Here is a 19,669-nt window from a genome sequence, read left to right on the forward strand (position 1 = left end):
CAGTTTTATGCTTTTGTGTTATCTTTTGATGTAGTTTTATTACTTTTATATCTTGGTTTTTAATTTTTTCTTACAATAAATATTTTATCTTCATACTTGGTATCTGGTACATAGCAGCCTTGTTTGGTACATACAAACCAAAGCAGTGGTACATAGGACCCAGTACATAGCAGCCCACTAATGGTACATATAAGCCAAAGCAGTGATACATAGGAGCCAGTACATAACAGCTAGCATTCTTCCAGACTCTGACTGTTTCTCAGCAAAACAGCAAAATAAGATCAATAGCACCTTGTATATTCTTTTGTCAATCCTCGCCGCCCCCAGTAAACTTGGGGACCTGGTGAGAAGGCAGGAAATGGTGACATTAAGTAAAATTATGTGGTGCTGGGGCCAGCCAGGTGGTATGATACAACATAGATCCACACCTCTTGTCTTTTGATTGGCAGCTCTAAAGTGGTGTGATAGCACACCATGCTTCCTGTACGAGTATGCAGTTCCATACATTTTGTGTTGTGATTGGATTATGCAATTTCCAGCATACAGACATAGGTATTAATTTATGTGTTTTCACAGGAGCTTCATCTGTATGAATGTAAAATTTGTAAAGCAGCTACCAGATTTTTAAAAAGCTGTTATGGAGGTACTAAACCCAAATAAAACCACCACAAATGTATTGTATTTTTTTTATGTAAGAGGAGAAAGCTAGCCAAAGGCAACATAAGAAAACAAAAGGCGACTAAGTTGCCAGTCCCCTTGCAGATTTGAGAGAGTTAGCCCCTCCTCCCCCACCAAAAAAAAAATAATAATACCGCATCTTTATACGTGAATATTTTGCTGCTTCATTGATAGATGCTATTGGTTTTTGTCTTGTGATTTACAGAATAAAGTAATCAGCAGTGAATGGACTGAGCGAATCTAAACGCAGCTTAGCCCACAGATGAAGTCACTAATGTTAGTTGTCCAATATTATCCTGATTTCTTTTCAGCACTGCAATATTTCATTTTTTACAAATCACTCAGTCTGTGGATATCACCTTTGTATAGATTTAGTACATAGTCCTAATACATATCACTTGATAATGTGTGTATCCCTGAGAGGCAGAGTGTTTGTCAGTGCAGTACAAGAATAGCCTGCCATTTGTTATTGTTTGGTCACCATGTGTATTATTTGCTGGTTGTCATTGATAACTTTGAGCAAAATTTAAACTTGATTATTTATTTATTTACCTATTTATTATTACTACCATTATTATTATCATTATTATTTCTATTACTTTATATTATTATTGTTGTTATGATGATGATAATAATATTGATAATAATAATGATAATGATAATAATAATAATAATAATAATTATTATTATTTTTATTATTGTTATTATTATTATTATTATTGTTATTATTATTATATTTTATTATTAATTTATTTGTTTATTATATTTTTTATCTGGACTCTTCTTGGTATATATCAGTTCCATGATTTTTTCTCCTATACCTTTACATGAATTTTTATGATAATGAGGATAACAAAGATAGTAATAATAGTAGTAGTAGCTAATAACAGTAATAATATGAGAGTGATTGGATTAGCTTTTGTTCCTTTACCATGCTAACCTTTAACAGATTATCTCTGTGTTAGAATAAGAGTAGAAAGGTTTGATATTCTTCCTATCTGATTTTGATGTTTATTGAAATAGGTTTGCATGAATGGGCAATTTTCAGAACCAGTGGTTGTTACCAGGTGGCAGTATAATCATGTGCCCTTCACTCACACATGGGTAATATAGAATATACCTACAGTGTCATTTAATAAAACATAGAGATACAATAAGTTGATATAATATATTTTCTACATAATTCCTTCTAAGTAGTAACACAAGCAAAATCAAACCCTATTCATGAACAAATGTATAAAAGTTGATTTTCTAGTGAATTGGCATTGAGGCTTATCTGGTCATCTTCACATTTCCAAAAGAGTAAACCCTTGATTGGAAATGTATTAATCCAGTCAACAGTAAATATGAAAACAACATGTCTGTGTCACTTAAAAGTCTAAACCACTCAAGATCAATTTACTAGTATATGGAAACAAAAATTCTCTTTAAGAATAGGCAACTCCAAGTATTCTGGCGAGAGTGTTGCTGTGTAACTCAACCTGAGCTGGCCACCTGTTTAGCTTAACAAATGCATTGTTGGACAGATAGTTAATTTCTGCTGTAATGTCCATGCCATTATGCCATTAGGAAGAGGAAAGCTTCGCATCTTCCTCTCTCTTCACTCTATAGTAGTCCTGTGATATGCTTGTTCTATGCTAGATTGTTTTGCCACATCTTCATCTTGATCTTGACTTGTGAAAGCGATGCTAAAATACTCATGAAAATAACTATATCCATGTATCAGGATGTCGCTGAGTATGCTGGGTCATACTATATAGCACTGTCAAAGTTTTTACCTTTTTCATTGTCCAAATCAATAGATTTTAGACTTGCAATATGCCGTATTTAAGTTATTGATAGCAATATTAGAAGATAATCATAAAAAATGTTTATTTTGGCCAACTTCTCCCAAAATTATCCATACAGGATATTTAAAAGTAGATATAGAATTTCAACAGTATCATAATGATCAATGTTCTATGTACCTGGGATTTAATACAACAATATTTTAGCTCATGTCAGTAGGGGACATGTAGCAGTAGTGATATCTCATGGATCAGTTCTAGAAACTCCCCATTGAGCAGACATGAAAAATTCCAGTCAAACCTTTGATATTTACTTTGGTGGAGACCTATTGACTGGTGTGGTCAGGAGCAGTAATTAATCTGAGTTGTGTTTGATGTTAAGTGTGTGAGTGCCTCATGATGACTGCCATGGGCAAGGTGGGTCAGGTGAAGTATGGTAATGCTTGTTTGTCATGAAAAATAGTAAAGCTTGAAACCTTTGTTGGTAGGTTACCTTCATAGAATATAGTTTGATGGAAGTGAAAGAAGAAAATTTTGTCATGAGATCACATGATTATAGATGTAAAACTACCTTGCACAGTACTGTATTAAGATAATGCTAAGAGAATATAAGTATGAAGGGAATATTTTTATATTGGAAGTTTAGAGAGAGGAAGATATCACTATTTTTCCCTAATATTTTTGGTTATATTTAGTATGTGAAATATCAAGAAGAGTGAATTAGTAAATACATATAACTACACAGTGTGGTTGAGATGTTTACTTGCCCTCAAAATCAAAATAGCCACATGTACTGTGTTCTGTACCTTACCTTATCTCTTAATGATGAAAAAAATTATTTATTTTTGTTGGTATGTCAAGACCTTGCTGTTGGCTCCAAAATGTTGTGTGCGGTAACAAGGAGAGGCTGGAGCTCTGCCAGGACTTTGTGTGACAGAGTCCACATTTTGGCAGGGCAGAACCACCTCTGTGTGTGTGTGTGTGTGTGTGTGTGTGTGTGTGTGTGTGTGTGTGTGTGTGTGTGTGTGTTGTCTTGCCAGTGTCAGTGTCTTGGTGTGTGTCAAACTGCATGGGACTTTTGGTCCCTCCCAGTTCTTTGTGTGATATTTAGAGGACGTTTTTTCCACCATGATTCCCCTCAAAGCAGTTGCAAGACCAAGACTAAAATGGATTGGTAATTGCTCCTTTGTGTGTACTGTGATAAAGCCTGTCCATTTGGTTTATTTATTATGGTGTTACTGCCCCAGGTGTATTGGTAAATTGTCTGTGAAGTGATGGGTACAAAATTATATAATTTACTCTTCAACTGATTTGTACGTTTTTATCAAATATATTTTCAAACTTCCTTTCATTCTTTGCAGCCAACATGGATAAACTGGTGTCAGATATTATACACATGTCCAATCAGCCTGACAATATCAAAAAGGCTCTGCTCATCAAATTGGCCCATTCCCCAAGAGTGAACATGAGCAGGACAGTGTTGGAGAAGGCCAATATAATGGCAATCTTTGACACTTGTGTGAATATTGCCACTACCTCTGAAAATGAGGGACCCCTTGCTGTGTTTGCCTTCAGTCACTGGGCGAGTCAGTATAAGGCTTGCCTGAAGGAATACTTGACACCTGAGCGGGTGACGGGCATCCTTGCCTGTCAGACCAATGCTACAGTGATCATTGCCTGGTTGAAGGAGGCTCTGTGCCACCTGACAGAAGACACAGATGTCTTGTGTACCTTGGCACCGGTAAGTACAGTCAGCACACTAGAGAAATTAGTGGAATGTCAATGGCTTGTTGTGGGTCTTGTTAATAGCACTTGTGATGGTTAGTCAGTTATAGTGAAGGCTATCATTAGGATAGTTTCTTTATGTTTATTTTTCATGACTAAGGAGATGTTGGATTCAGGTAAAAAAGAAAACTGTATACATATATATGTATATGTATGTACAAGTTTGTGTGTGTAATATATATATATATATATATATATATATATATATATATATATATATATATATATATATATATATATAGTTTATTCAATGTATGATCCAACATGTGTGGTCCAAAATGGTCTTGATTTCAATATTATCAGAAGAAAAAAATTTCATGTACACTTTCATGAATGCTACACAGCTCAGAAAACCCAGTTATTGTAGATGTATAATTTCAATTCTTAGTTGAAAAACAGACAGTATTAATTGATAATGTTAATCCCTATGGCTTAGGTTCTTTCCAAAACCTCTAAATTTGTGTTTTTTTGAGGGTGGCCTGCTGTTGAGTGTAAGGAATCTAGGGAATGTCAGATTTTATCATAAATTCCTTAAATATTATTTGTTGACAGGTAAAGATTTGTAACAAGTACAGTAATTGCATCATTATAGAATATTGTGCAGTAGGATAGAAATATTTTCTTTTATCTCCTCTGCCTCCACAGGTGCTGGAAGAAGTACTACAGAACAAATTACGGGAGTGTGGTGGGAGTTCAGCCTTTGTAATGCAGCTGGCAGAGCTTTATGCCTTGTGTCCTGTACTCCTGCCACAGCCACACACCCGGCTCACCTTCACCATCACACTCATGAACTGTGTGGCTGCCTTCCCTACACCAACTAAACCTGAGGTTGGTATGCATAAATGATTACCTAAAAGTATGGAGTAGGTTCACATTTTGATTTGACAACCTTATCTAAAAGATCTTGGTAAGCATCACTTAATTGTTGCTGAAGTCAGATGTTTTGATAGGCTCATGAAATCAACTTTCATAAACTCTCTGAATTTTTTATTTATTTATTTTTTTTCTCTCTCTCCCTGTTAGGTTCTTGCCCACATGAAGAGTATTGGTGGCTTGGTGAACACCCTATGGAATGGTTTGAGACTGGAGGACATTCTCTTCTCCCTTAATGCCATGTATACCATTATATCTAATACTGGTAAGTGGTCTGTATGGAAGGTTGTCTTGTGATTGTTTTTCTGTGCTATGTGAAACAATCTTGAGTTTTCTGGAACTTTTTTTTTCATTTTCTTCTAATTTCCATAACATTCTCAATATGGTAAGGGTTATTCTTTCCATAGGAGTTAAAATGTCTATAATGATGTGATAGAGCTTAGAAATTATTTTCTTTTTGACATTTACATTTTTTATTATATTGTTCATTTATTTTCTCTGGCAAGATCTTTCTTTTCAATCTTGCACATTATGTCTATCAGATGGAGGGTCAGAGGTGTGTCCAGCCATGGCACACTTGCTATCACTAGTGCCTACAGTGGTTGTGGAGTGCCTGGCCCCACGCATAGTGTCTGACACCAGCACCACAGATGCTGCACTCCTGGCCACCCTGACACGTCTCACAGCATGGCTTGTGGCCTGGCCCACAGCCCACACTACGCTAGGTCTGTGGGTGCGCACACTAGTTCGCCTCCTGTACCAGAGTGGGAGAACCATTATTCCTGCCAGAGTCACCCTGGACAGGGTACCCAAGGTAAGGAAAACCTCTGCCTATTCTCTATAGTGTCACTGTCATCATAAGGTGAGGTAGGGTGACTACCAATTTTGTACAGTAATTGGTCACTAACAACTGGTTCTCTAGATGTGGAATAAATAAATATATATATATATATATATATATATATATATATATATATATATATATATATATATATATATATATATATATATATATATATATATATATATATATATATATATATATATATATATATATATATATATATATATATATATATATATATATATATATATATATATATATATATATATATATATATATATATATATATATATATATATATTTATATATACAGTGGCTGCAAAAAAAGTATACATCACTGAATTTTGGTTAGTAAGACTATAAAATACAAAATAGGGCTGTTTTGTTAAGAATTTTATCTTATAATGATTATTTGGACATATTCCCCTTGGACTTCAGAACACTCTAGATCCTCCTGGGCATGGAAGGCATCAAAGTAGATCCATATCTTTTTCAGCTCCTCCATCAGGTTCTTGATGCTGCTGGGAAGTGAATTCTCCAGCTTGGTCTTCATTACTTGCCGGGCATTTTCAATGGGGTTGAGGTCTGGGGAGTTGCCTGGCCAATTGAGAACACCTATATTGTTTTCACAATGAACTGCCTGACAGCCTTGGACTTATGTGCTAGTGTTAAGTCTTGCATAGAATATTCTGCTTCATGAATGCTCCAAAATGTCATCATATGTTCCTCCAAGACCTCAATATAATTAGTTGCCTTCATCTTTACATTCTTAGGAAGAAAGTAGAGTTCAATAGAGCCCTTATGACCAGTGAATGCTCCCCACACCATAACACTGTCTGACTGTTTGACTGTTTTGACTGTGTAGTGAGGCTCATAATGGGACATGTTACTGGGTCTCCTCACGACCTTGGAGTCGTCCCTGACCAGCCAAAACGTTCTTTCATCGCTTAACATTACTTTCTGCCAGTCTGCCAATGTCCACTCCTTGTATTTCCGACAGAAATCCAGACGTTGCTTCTTTATAGCTTCCGTCAGAAGCAGTGTCTTGGCAGCGCGGAGTGCTGGTAATTTTAAGTCCTTCTGAAGATGGTGTTGAATAGTTCACATCGAGACGTTCTGCAGGAGGTTGAGATGTTTCTCTTTCAGGCTGATGGCTGTAATCGAAGGGTCTTCCTTCACCTCTTGTGCTTGTGAGCAGAAACATCTTCCTTGGTGCTCCAGAGCCTGATTTTCTAGCTGGTACTGCACCAAGATGGAAGTTCTCTGTTTTTAGCTTGTAAATTGTCACCTTTAATTTTGCCACTACGGGTATGACAGACCAGCCTTCGACTAGGAGAGCAAAGGCCCAGGTTTTATCCTGAAGAAACAGCTGTGCATAACCCATAATAATTAATGTGGGATGTCTGGTAGCAAGTCGAAGTTGGCACGCAAGTAGCAAACAGGGGCACTGCAGAGCAGCATTAAAAAAACACTCTGTAGAAGCACTGGAGGTGTGGAGTGTGGTAAGGAACAATGAATAGAGGTGGGCTGTAGCCAACCAACATAATCACTATCTCCATAAGCTGGTGGCGAAAAACGCAAATAAACTCACACAGATATTCGCATGTGTACTTTTTTTATTGCAGTGAAAATGTATGCTTCTTTTTTTTTTTTTTGCAGCCAATATATGTACTGTATATATATATATATATATATATATATATATATATATATATATATATATATATATATAGAGAGAGAGAGAGAGAGAGAGAGAGAGAGAGAGAGAGAGAGAGAGAGAGAGAGAGAGAGAGAGAGAGAGAGAGAGAGATGGGATGTCTGCTACTTTAGTCTGCTACTTCACTACTCTGCTACTTGTGGACCCTCTAAATTGTAACTGAGTAGCTATAGCACTTTTTATAAGCCAAAAGTAGTGGAATAATGGGTAGTGGACTTAAGAAATTCAAAACGGCTACCACCATTTTTTTTTTTTTTTTTTTTTTCAAGAAAACAATTTTGGCTATGATACATAAATAAACAACAGTTTTCCTTGAAGTTTATTTATTTATTTATTTTTTTGTGTGTGTGTGTATAGCTGAGTAGTGGATAATTATTTTGCAATTTTGAAAAGTAGTTCTAGTAGCAATAGTGGTTTCATCTTGTGGATGTAGTGGTAGCTGTTTAAAAAATTTGGTAGCAGCACCTGCTTCTGTATATATATATATATATATATATATATATATATATATATATATATATATATATATATATATATATATATATATATATATATATATATATATATATATATATAATTTCATATTATCTTTTGTGCATAACCTGCTCTTAACTTTCATGGTATTAATTTTACAAGTTGATTGAGACTTCCCAGTAGTTCTAATATTATTTTGAAGGGACATTATTGATTTCTCATGTTATTGATACAATTGACAATCTTCCAGCTACTCACTGCTCTCCAAATACCTGTGGTTCGTACAGGAGTTGTCTCTGTCCTTTCCACTCTCCTGCTGTCATTCCAGAGTTCCCCAACAGCATTTCACAAGGTAAGCAAAGTAAAAGACATTATATGAACTTAACATGTAATTATATTATAAACATTAGTAATATTTCAGATGATATGAATTTATGGTTCTTGTTGGGCAGGTTATCCCAGCAATGGTAGATGTGTTTGGGCAGCTGGAGAGGGAGGGATCACCGTCTTCAACTGCAACCCTTGGTCGTCTGGCTACCCTCTGCCACACCCTCATGGCTCTCCACCCAGGCCAGCCAGACATTTACCAACCCCTCATGAATTGTTTGGAGGTCAGTGGTGATTTTTGCCAAAACTTCCATTTTCACAATGTCATAATTTCCAGTTAAGGTCATTCATATGACTTACCATATGTAATGGCTGGGTTACCACCACCATATGACTATGTATTTTAGTAAAAGGAACATAATTAATAGTTATGGATAGTTAAAGGTAGATGTTGAATCAGTGCATGAATGCTATGTTCAGAAGTCATGTAACATAGAAAGATAGATAGTGTGTTCAAAATTGAATGGTCACACATGAGAAAGATAGAAAAAAAAAAGAAAAGAAAAGAATGCAGTTAGTATTGTTGGTAAATATTGTAAAAAAAGAATACTCAGAGGTAATTGTGCTGTGGGTATAAAACTATTTAGCCTTCTGATTGGACAAATGCCTGATTTTAGGTAATAATTGGGAACAAAAGAAAAGAAGCACTCACTTGTTGATTATAATTGGAGCTCCTTCCTTACAGAAATATCCAGCTCCCTCAGAGGAGGACATTCAGGAGGTGATCCAGGAACACCAGTGGGGACCCATGGAGGAGGGAGCACGAGGTTTGGGACCAGGACAGGCGCGCAACTCAGCAGGGGTCAGTGAGGTGCCTTTTGTGTACCAGCAGCGGCTACCTGACCAGAAAGTTGGCCTCCGCAACTTAGGCAACACTTGTTACATGAACTCTGTGATACAAGCTCTCTTCATGACTGACAGGTGTGTAGTGAGGTAAAACACTAAGGAAAAGGTCCTGGTGTAGAGAAAAATATTTCTGGTAATGATATGGATGTTGAACTGTGATTGTATAGACTGGATCGATTCATGTTGCTATAGATTGCAGCAGTCCATCCTGTAAAAGACAGAATGTCTAATTTTAAGAAAACAGATGGATTCATTAATGTCAATAACTTATTTGCCCAGATCCAGCAAGTTTAATGGAATTGAATACTTCTTTTGTGTGTTTCTGGTCCCCTTTCCCTTACAGTTTTGTTATTACAGGTCAAGACCCTTTCTATCTTGTAATATTATAGTTGTGCAACTGGAGAGACAGTGAGACAATTGCAATACTTCACAGCTTTCGTCATGGCATCCTACGGGCTGTACCACGAAGCAACCAGCAACTCCTAGTGCAGCTGCAGCATCTCTTCAGCATGCTGTGCTTTACTCACCGCACTTATGTTGCTCCACGGCATTTCCATGACAAGTCCAGGCCCTCGTGGTTTAGTCCAGGCATGCAACAGGATTGTTCAGAATACTTAAGGTATTTCTCTCTCTCTCTCTCTCTCTCTCTCTCTCTCTCTCTCTCTCTCTCTCTCTCTCTCTCTCTCCAAACCATTCTTTTCATAAGAATTGCAGCTTCAAAATATATAATCTTGAACTTAGTTATCAATATTCCTTAAGAATATTTGTAATTCATCTTCATTGCAATGAACATGCATGACAAACAAGATCTCTACTTCACAGACACCTCATGATAACCCTTCATGAGGAGGAACGTGCTGGCCAGGCCCTGCCTGAGTATCAGGAGCGGGTCATCATTGAGAGCGAGACAGCCAGCTTAGCGTCAGACCTCCAGCCTTTGCCTTATGACTCAGCAACAGAGGACTTTGTGGAGGGTGAGCAGGCCCTTAAGGCTGACGGTGGAGAGGAGACACAGGGCATCACCATTACTCCTGCTGGTGCACTGCAGACTGGTAGTGAAGATGGAATTGTGCTGAGGGACCTGAAATCTGTGAATGCTGAGGAGGATGCTCTTACTTATAATAGGAAAAAGATGTCTGTTCATATGCAGTCATTTAAGGGATACCTGCAGGGAGAACCCATGGAGGGAGTGCATCATGGGGATCAAATGCCTCCTGCTGGAGAATGCTTAGTGAAGGAGGTGTTGGAGGAGACAGATGATGCAGACATGGTAGATGCTACTATGCCACAGTCTCACAATGAAGATGCAGATCAAGTCATGCATAATTTATGTGATAATAAAAAAATTACACATAGCTGCCTCCCACAAGACATTGAACAAAGATTAGATATTGTGGAAATGGACACTACACCAGAAAGTTCTTCAAAGTCTATGAACTACAAGCGCAAGCATAATACAACACCAGACAGTGTTACAAGGCAGATGTTGAAATCTCCTAAAGGAGACATGACCTCAGACATTGATAACAGCTCAGACAGTGGCATCAGTGGAGATTTGGCAGAGGATGGAGAAATCCACATCAATAGCCCCAATCCTAGCAGTCCTCTCTCTAAGGAAGTGTGTCCAGAGACCAAGGGCCTGACTATTGAGGAACTAGTGAGCAATATATCCAACAATGAGGACAATGAAAATGAATACTTTGTAAGTTTAGTTCACAAAGTGTTTGGTGGAAAATTAGCAACATGCATTAAGTGCTTACAGTGTAAAACAGAATCCATACACAAAGATGTCTTCACAGACATTCATCTAGCATTCCAGGACACTGATCGCTACAGTGCAGCTGATGCTATCAGGAAAAACCCAAGTCGACTTGTCAGACAGGCTGATAAAGAACATTCAGGAGAGCTAAGCATAGAAGACTTGATCAGAAGTTATCTGACTTCAGAGAGATTAACTGGAGAAAATCAGTATGAATGTGAACGGTGTGGAGGAAAGCAGGATGCTGAACGTTCCATCCAGATTTTGGAGCCTCCAGAACATCTCATTCTGACACAGTTAAGGTTCTATTATGACACTGCCCGTGGACAGCGACAGAAAGTGTTCACCAATGTAGAGTTTGGAGAGGAGCTTCTGCTTCCAATTCGATACTCAACACAAGGGTCTTTTGAACAAGATCTTAACCCAGGAAGTGAAGAAACTTCAGTCTCTGGAGAAAGTGAAAACAGAAGGCAACAGGGATATGCAACAGAGGTTACAGAAGGTCAGAGCTCCCTTTCAGATAGCATAACATCCATTCAGGGACACTCTAGCTTATCAAGTGCAAACACTGCAGCATATCCAATCACTATTGGTGATTCTAGTGAACAAAGCTACCAGCTTTGCAAAAATTCCTCAGGTCAAATTCAGCATAATAATTCTGAAAGTGGCAGTACTAGTACTCATGATATTGAGGAAGCTTCCAGTTGTTCTAGTATAAATAGCCTACAAGAGATCATCTTTAGTAATAGCAAAAAGGAAATGAGAGAGCATGAAAATATCAAAAGCGCTGATAAAGATTCAGTACAGGTGACGGATGGTTTGCCAGGGTTCAAGCAGACCTCAAAGCCATGTAGCACCAACACCAGTACTATTACCACTAGCACCAGCAGTAACACCAGTAGTGGCAACAGTAATGATAACAAATGCCATTCTAAACCTGGCATGTTAAATGACAAGAACAGTAAACCAAGTGAATGCTACAGAGATAACAAGAAAAAATGTGTAACTGAAGGAAATAATTTATCCAGTAGACATGAAACTTCATTGGCAAATGCTTCAGATGAGTCTCGTGTGAGTGTTGATTGTGCTTGTGAGAATCAAAGTGAGTGTAGTGGAACTAGTGGAAAAATTATTAAAGGCTCATATGTAGAACTGGGTCTAACAAATTCTACTGTCAGGAATGTGCAACCCAGTTGCAGCTATTCATTGGGCTTTGTTCCTGATATTAGGAATGGTTTTGTTAATAATGACAGGTTTAAAGGTGATATTAATAGGTCTTTGCAAGAAGACTCTAGTACAGGATTCTGTGCCAGCCCACAACACAGCTCACAGCCAGATTGCAGCTGTAGAACAATCACAAGCCTCCCACAAACAACATCCATGAGTACTGGATCATCTGATTGCTTCTCCTCTAAAGATGAGTGTGAGGACACTCAAGATGTAACCTATGCCCGCTATGCCCTCTATGGGGTGGTGGTGCACTCAGGCTTCTCATCTGAAGGTGGCCACTACTACTGCTATGCCAGGAACTCTTCTGTGGCTGCCCTCCCTGAGTCAGCCAGAGAAAGGTGTGTTTCACTGACTTGTTTTGATGTTTTATATATCAAGTGAATGCTTTTCTGAATTTGTAATATTTGTAAGTTATGCTGCATACATTTGTTGTAAATTAAAAGACCATGTACTTATATTTCATTGTTTTGATGTCTATAATTACATATAATTATATATATATATATATATATATATATATATATATATATATATATATATATATATATATATATATATACTATATATCTATATATACTATCTATCTATCTATCTATCTATATATCTATATCTATCTATCTATCTATCTATATATATATATATATATATATATATATATATATATATATATATATATATATATATATATATATATATATATATATATATATACACATATATATATATATATATATATATATATATATATATATATATATATATATATATATATATACACACATATATACATATATTTTTCTTTTGAGTAGTCACGGGATACTTGGTGGTTGGTACAACTTCAATGATGAAAAAGTGACCAGTACAACATTCTCCAACATTACCAGCCTTACCCGCACCTTTAACAGGGACACTGCATATCAACTCTTTTACAAGAAGGTAAGTATTAACAATTTCTATTGTATAAAACTATCAAGTTCACAAGTTTCACTGACATAGATGCAAAGAATAAATAACTTTACTTTCCCATCACAAGTGTTTCCTTTGCTTGGTCAGCTGAGTGATTGTCTGACGCCTGAGGTTCCACTGATGGAGGAATTCAAGTGCTTACGCCTGGACTTGCAGGAAGCAGTAGAAAATGACAATCTGCAGTTTCGCAGTGAGCAGGAACGAGAGGCCCAGCGACGGCGCCACCAGGTGCCAGGCCACTCACCCTTCTCCCGGTATTCTGACCATGATGACACTCCTCCTCCAGGGGGGTGTGGGGCAGGGCCAGGTGGGGGTAGCTTCAATACAGCCTCTAGAGTGGTGTTCTGAGCTGTCACCAGGGAGTGAAACTGGTGGAAATAATTCCACAGTGAGAAAACTGACAGTCTTATAAGCATAGCCAAGGTCAGGCTTTACTTAGTTTGAGCTGTAGTGGAATTCCGTAGTTCCTTAAGAATAATATCCTTGTAGATTAGGTGAGTAATCTCTATTTCCTGGTTATGTTGAAATATACTGCTATTCTGCCACTATCATCATTCTAACTAATAGCACTTTATATACTTGTATACACTGTTACAAAAAACATTGACACTCCCATTAATTCATCCAAACAAAGATAGAGACTTAAATGCTAACCCTATTAGTAATGTGAGGTAAGAATCTCCTTTCAATGAATGCATTCTTGTAGTAAAGTTTTAAGAAGGACGTACTGGCTTGATGTTGGGAATGTGTGTATTTTTGCAATCAGCTTATGAACTTTGGCATAAACAGTAGAAATGTATGTAGCTCCTGTAGAAAACAAGGGGACAAGTCTGAATATATGAGATAACATGGCATTGAGGGTACTGGAGTATGCAATAATGACAGCAATGGACAAGAGCTAGAGGAGACTTGCCATGTCTGTCCTTTCTAAAGGAACTAAGAAACTGTCATTAAGATGGATGCAAGGATGTTTTGGTGACTAAGATTGTCATTATAGGAAGTGTGAGTGAGCAACATGTGAGCTTTTGATAAATATTCATTTGATAATATTGTATACACAGGAAAGTCAAATATAATTTGATTTAAAGTTTGTGCTTAACACTGACCAGCCTTTAGGAAATTAAATTAATTCGTCTACTGCCCTAAGAGTTCTTGCCCCTTGAATGTATAACAGGTTTTGCAACATTTGAATAATGTGATATTCACTACTCACATGGATAGGAGTGATATTTCTTGTAGCAAAGACCAGATTTACTGTTCAGGATCTAGGCTTCAGAAATTGACTTGGGAGAGATTAAGGAAATATCACAGATGAGATGCCAAAGCATCTTGTCTACTGGTATATGTCCCTGTCATCTGTAGTCTTGTTTCAACACACCATCATGGAAGGGCAGTGGCAACCCCTCACTTTGCCTCACTATCTTCTCAGTAGCCTCCTCACATATCTACAGGAGTGCACCTGTCAGGAGATTCCTATAACATTTTTTCAACAGGGTAAGTGATAATTCTTTGTAGCAGTCTTTGGTCTAATTGTTTGGATGAGGTGATGGGTTAACATTTGCAATTTTTTTTTGTTGCGTATTATACACAAAAAATGTCTGCTCAAAATGCTTGGGTTATGTTTTGATTAAGGGTGGCAAATGCTGGTTACTTCAGTAGCATATAGTATATGTATATACATATTTATTTATATAACAAGTCCCATTTGTTATAGAATAGGACTTTTGTAATGACATGTAATCCCAGTATCTGGGAGTAACACAAGATATTAATGGAATCATCTCAGTAAATTCAGCAGGAATTGGTGATAACTGTGGTTTCATGCGAGACAATTGTTTATATTATAAAATAGTAACAAAATTATTAGCATTTGACTTCAAAATACTGTTGACAGCTGTTTCATTATATTGTTGATATTATTTCATTATTATTATTATTATTATTATTATTATTATTATTATTATTATTATTATTATTATTACATCATCATCATCATCATCATCATCTGCATCTTCATCTCCATCTCATTCCCATATCATCATTATCATATTTTATCATCATCAATATTATTATCACAGTTCCCTTTTTGGATAAAGCTGCCATTTAAGGGAAATGTTAGCTTGGTATACAGATAGATTATTATTATTTTTATTATTATTATTATTATTATTATTATTATTATTATTATTGTTTTATTATTTTTGTTATTATTATTATTATTATTATTGTTATTATTATTATTTTCATTAATTTATTTATGAGCATCATTTATTTAATTGAAACTGACATAGTTGCTATACTATAATCAGTTATAAAGTTACATTATGTGATCAGTAGGCATCTTCTCAGATATATGTGGTGTTGAAGGTTATTATAAGGATGCTTCCTCCAAAAATGTCATGGAAAGAGATGTGTGTGTGTGTGTGTGTGTGTGTGTGTGTGTGTGTGTGTGTGTGTGTGTGTGTGTGTGTGTGTGTGCATGAATACACTAGGGTGTATGTTTGTATGTGAACATGTACAGTGAAGAAGGGAGTAATATATTGTGAGACAAATTTCTTTATCTGGAAAAGGTTATGTGTTTTGTTTCTTCATAATGTAGGTATCTTTATTACTGAATACTGATCATGAGTTATTGTATGTGAATAGCATTCTAATATCTTGCCCAGGTACTTAATATTTATTTCAATGTGATTTGTAAGGAAGAATGGAGAGGTGCATGACAGGCCAGAATCTTGTGGAACAGTGCAAGGCAAATAGCCAAGAGGATAAGATGATTAATTCTTAGAACAGAAAAGCTATGCTTTGTTTTGTGGTGGGCAATGACATATCTTTGTGTATTTAGTTTCCTTTCTCTTCATGACACAATAGTGTGGTTGAATCATGTTCCCACAGCTTGCTGATTAATTAAAGGTGAGAATTCTTTACTGTAGTAGTGTGTGTTGAAGTTTCCTGGTTGACACAGACTTTGTGGAGCTATTCACTTTACTATTTGTTTTTATTGTCTAACAATTATATGTATTATATTTTCACAAATATTCATAGTTTTATTAAAGGAAGTCTTATATGCTTGATATAATATATCTTCATAAATTATTATAAGCATCATGTTCGTCATTGTCATCCTTGCTGTTGTCATGTCGTCAGCATCATCATAGTTGTCATCATCAGTAATGCCATTCACCACTTTCTATAGAAAACAGGGTTTCCAAACTTTAGAAAGTATAACAGTTCAAGAAGAAAATCTTCCAATCAATGAAATGTTACAATGGGCCACACGTCCAGTCATGCACCACCTACGTGTATGTCACTACACATAACCTCGTTTCACTAACAGGCTTCACTTCATGAGACAATCACTGTGGAGTAATTTCAGTGAATTTCAACCTACATTAGTATATCACTATACTATATAGTATCAATCATGGAAACTGCTGGCTTCTGGCAAAATACATAGGAAACCTTATCAACTTCTGTCAAAGTATCTTGTCCTGTATTAGTCATGAAAGCCTTTTATTGTATGCTGGCAGATCACCAAAATCTATAAATGATCCTAAGTCTTGTTAGAAATTGCTTTAGTTTCTTGAAGACTTAGGTACCTAGTGCATATACAATATCAGTTGGTGCAAAAGTCAGGGGACATGAGTTAAGAGGCCAAAATGAAAATTGCTGAATATTAAAGTGAATACTAATGGGTTACATGATATACGTACATATATCTTAAATTTTTACATCCCATTCTCACTGGTCAAAACTCCATATTTGATACTGTTTTAGATATACTTTGATATAAGCTTTTCATACTGCAAGTGATTGTCTCATTTGGCAGATTACTTTTATACTATCATCTGTGATAATGGTCATCACATTATCTGAAGTGAGTTCTGTGATGCTCACTGAGCTGGGCGCCTGGTGTCAGTGTGTGGAGTGTGTGGTATAGCCAGCACAGCCACTAGTGCCACTAGCTGGTGGGTTCATCTTCATTGTCTATGAGAGAAACATTACCTATTCTTGATTTCAGGATTGTAAGCCAAAGTTTCACTTAATTATCCTATTTTATTAAATCTTCATTGAAAAAATGTTAATATCAGCACTACTATTCTTTTAAATTCTAAAGCTTATTCATCTGCTATTTGTTATTATAAGAAATCCATTGAATGGCACAATTTCCTGACCATTTTGTCATCCTTTAAACTCTTCTTACAATGCAACATGAAGCATTTGGTTGTGAATACTCATTGCTAATGAGGCAAAGCTTTTTACAAATAGAGAATGACATTAATATTGCTGCAAGAGGAATTTCTTGTTACAGAAGTTCAAACATAAGTTTATTTTTTTGTGCAAGATTATCTCAGGAGTAAATTGCTTGAAATACATATATTTTTTAAATGTCTAATGAAAAAACTCCTAATAAAGTTTTTCTCATTTATATATTCACTAATTCACTATAAGATTCCTTTCTTCAGATATTGCACTCATTTTGGCTTTGAACTAAGAAAATTAAGGGCTTAGTAAGCGGTGACTGTATTTGTGGTGCTACTGGTAATATTGTGGAGGGCAGTGGCAATGATGGGGATGGCTAGAGAAGCTGCAGTACACCATCCATACAGGTGCTAGGGTACAGGAATATTTGAGGGAGAAACACTATGCTACTTATGGGTGCATCCAGAAAGCTGTTTATTCTTCTAACAATTTTAAAGATTTTAATTTTGTTTAGAGTATTAGAGAAGGTATGTGACTGAATTTATATGTATGTAGAGGTGTTTGAGAGTTCTTTCAGATGATAGAAGAATACGGTGCATTCTTGATGCTTCCCATTGGTTGAATTTTTTTTTTTTTTTTCAAGTGATATATATATATATATATATATATATATATATATATATATATATATATATATATATGTGTGTGTGTGTGTGTGTGTGTGTGTGTGTGTGTGTGAGAGGTAGTGTTTCATGCAGTATAATAACTAGATAATTTTGCTTCCTAATAGTTTCTTATATGGATGTGTGATAATTCTTTTTAAAGATATATTTTATACAGATGTGTTTGAGCTTCACTGAACTACTTTAGCAGGTGTAGGTTAGATAATCTGCATCCAAGGTGAACACATTGTTTTGGATGTTATTATATTGTTGGATCTTCTGGAAAACTGTAAATAAAAAGAAACTGGTGAAGGCATCAAGGAAAGATGTGCTCTTCAACCAGATCCTCATATTCTGAATCATTGTTACCACATTTATGGAATAGTGTAGTTGATATCAAATTATGATTAAAGACGCGCTGCAAGAATAAGTTTTATGAGAATCATTTAAGAATTGTGAACATATTTTCCGTGTGCAATAATGGCTTGCTGGAATTCCTTCCTAGGATAGGTCAGGCAAGCATAATCCTCTGTGTCTCGAGCATTACTGACTGTTTTCATGCTTTGGTGTATTTTGGTGGTGGTGTCTTGCCAGTGGTGGTTGGGCAACACTTATGTCACTTATTTGTATTGAAAATTAATATTGCACTGATTAATTTTCCTGTTATAGAAATGTACTATCTTATGAGTCATTAAGTGTTCAGCAATGTTCTTAATTTGGCAGCACCTCATCAAGTTACACAGAGTCTTGGTACTTCTCAAGTATTCTAGTAGCAGGTTTTATTCAGGATGTATTGTATTTATTTAGTTTTTAAAATCGGACAAAGTGAGGAAGGTAACTTTTATTAAGTTTTATAATGTCATAATGAATTAAGAAGTTGTTTATGCAGGTCTCTTTCCTGTATCATGTTCTGTTCATGATATCAGTCATATCTTTCACATTATTGTGATTTGTAATTTTATATTACAAAAATTTAATAAATATTTATAACTGTGATTGCTGTTATGCTTGTTTTTATTTACAGTTATGGTGGCATAACACAGTAATGCTTGCACTATCATATATAGAGATAACTTTGAGAAATTGCTGGAAGGAGACAGCCATGAGCAGCAGGACTTTAGGCAGTGTCTACACTACTCTATAACCTCAGGTAGTAGGCAGTCATGCTTCATCTTACCACATTTCAAACTCACCTTAGCATATTCTGTAAACATCACTCTAGTATTTCTGTTTGTTAAAATCTGATCATATATTTAAATACAAAAATGTGCAAATCTTTCATGACACTGTTACAGCACATTTGCATAATAAATCATTATAATTTGATTTTTTTTTTTTGTCTTTTTTTAAGAATTCATTTAGAAAAAAAAAAAAAATTTAATTATACCTTGAAATTATTCAGCTCCTCTCTGGTGCAGTGGATTTATCATATATATTTATTCATTGGATCTCTGGAGCAAT

At 35.8% G+C, this 19,669-nt stretch overlaps 1 protein-coding gene across 2 annotated transcripts in view; it reads left to right on the top strand.

Annotated features, from left to right (window-relative positions):
* LOC123514208 (ubiquitin carboxyl-terminal hydrolase 38-like) overlaps positions 1 to 19,534 on the top strand; it is a 21,035-nt gene extending 1,501 nt beyond the window's left edge. Inside the window, exons 1-12 of one of the 2 annotated variants that reach the window (XM_045271888.1) lie at positions 3,481 to 3,639; positions 3,827 to 4,206; positions 4,896 to 5,078; positions 5,274 to 5,388; positions 5,666 to 5,937; positions 8,409 to 8,510; positions 8,611 to 8,769; positions 9,231 to 9,466; positions 9,825 to 10,010; positions 10,214 to 12,718; positions 13,190 to 13,316; positions 13,434 to 19,534. In XM_045271888.1, coding sequence (XP_045127823.1) covers positions 3,594 to 3,639; positions 3,827 to 4,206; positions 4,896 to 5,078; positions 5,274 to 5,388; positions 5,666 to 5,937; positions 8,409 to 8,510; positions 8,611 to 8,769; positions 9,231 to 9,466; positions 9,825 to 10,010; positions 10,214 to 12,718; positions 13,190 to 13,316; positions 13,434 to 13,694 — 4,572 coding nt within the window. In that variant the 5' untranslated portion in view covers positions 3,481 to 3,593 and the 3' untranslated portion in view covers positions 13,695 to 19,534. Of the gene's footprint in view, positions 1 to 3,480; positions 3,640 to 3,826; positions 4,207 to 4,895; positions 5,079 to 5,273; positions 5,389 to 5,665; positions 5,938 to 8,408; positions 8,511 to 8,610; positions 8,770 to 9,230; positions 9,467 to 9,824; positions 10,011 to 10,213; positions 12,719 to 13,189; positions 13,317 to 13,433 lie in introns of those variants that run through there. The other variant, XM_045271890.1, reaches the window with a different exon arrangement.
* The last annotated feature ends 135 nt before the right edge of the window (positions 19,535 to 19,669 follow it).

This window comes from Portunus trituberculatus, chromosome 37, assembly GCF_017591435.1.
Source record: "Portunus trituberculatus isolate SZX2019 chromosome 37, ASM1759143v1, whole genome shotgun sequence".
Classification (NCBI taxonomy): domain Eukaryota; kingdom Metazoa; phylum Arthropoda; class Malacostraca; order Decapoda; family Portunidae; genus Portunus; species Portunus trituberculatus.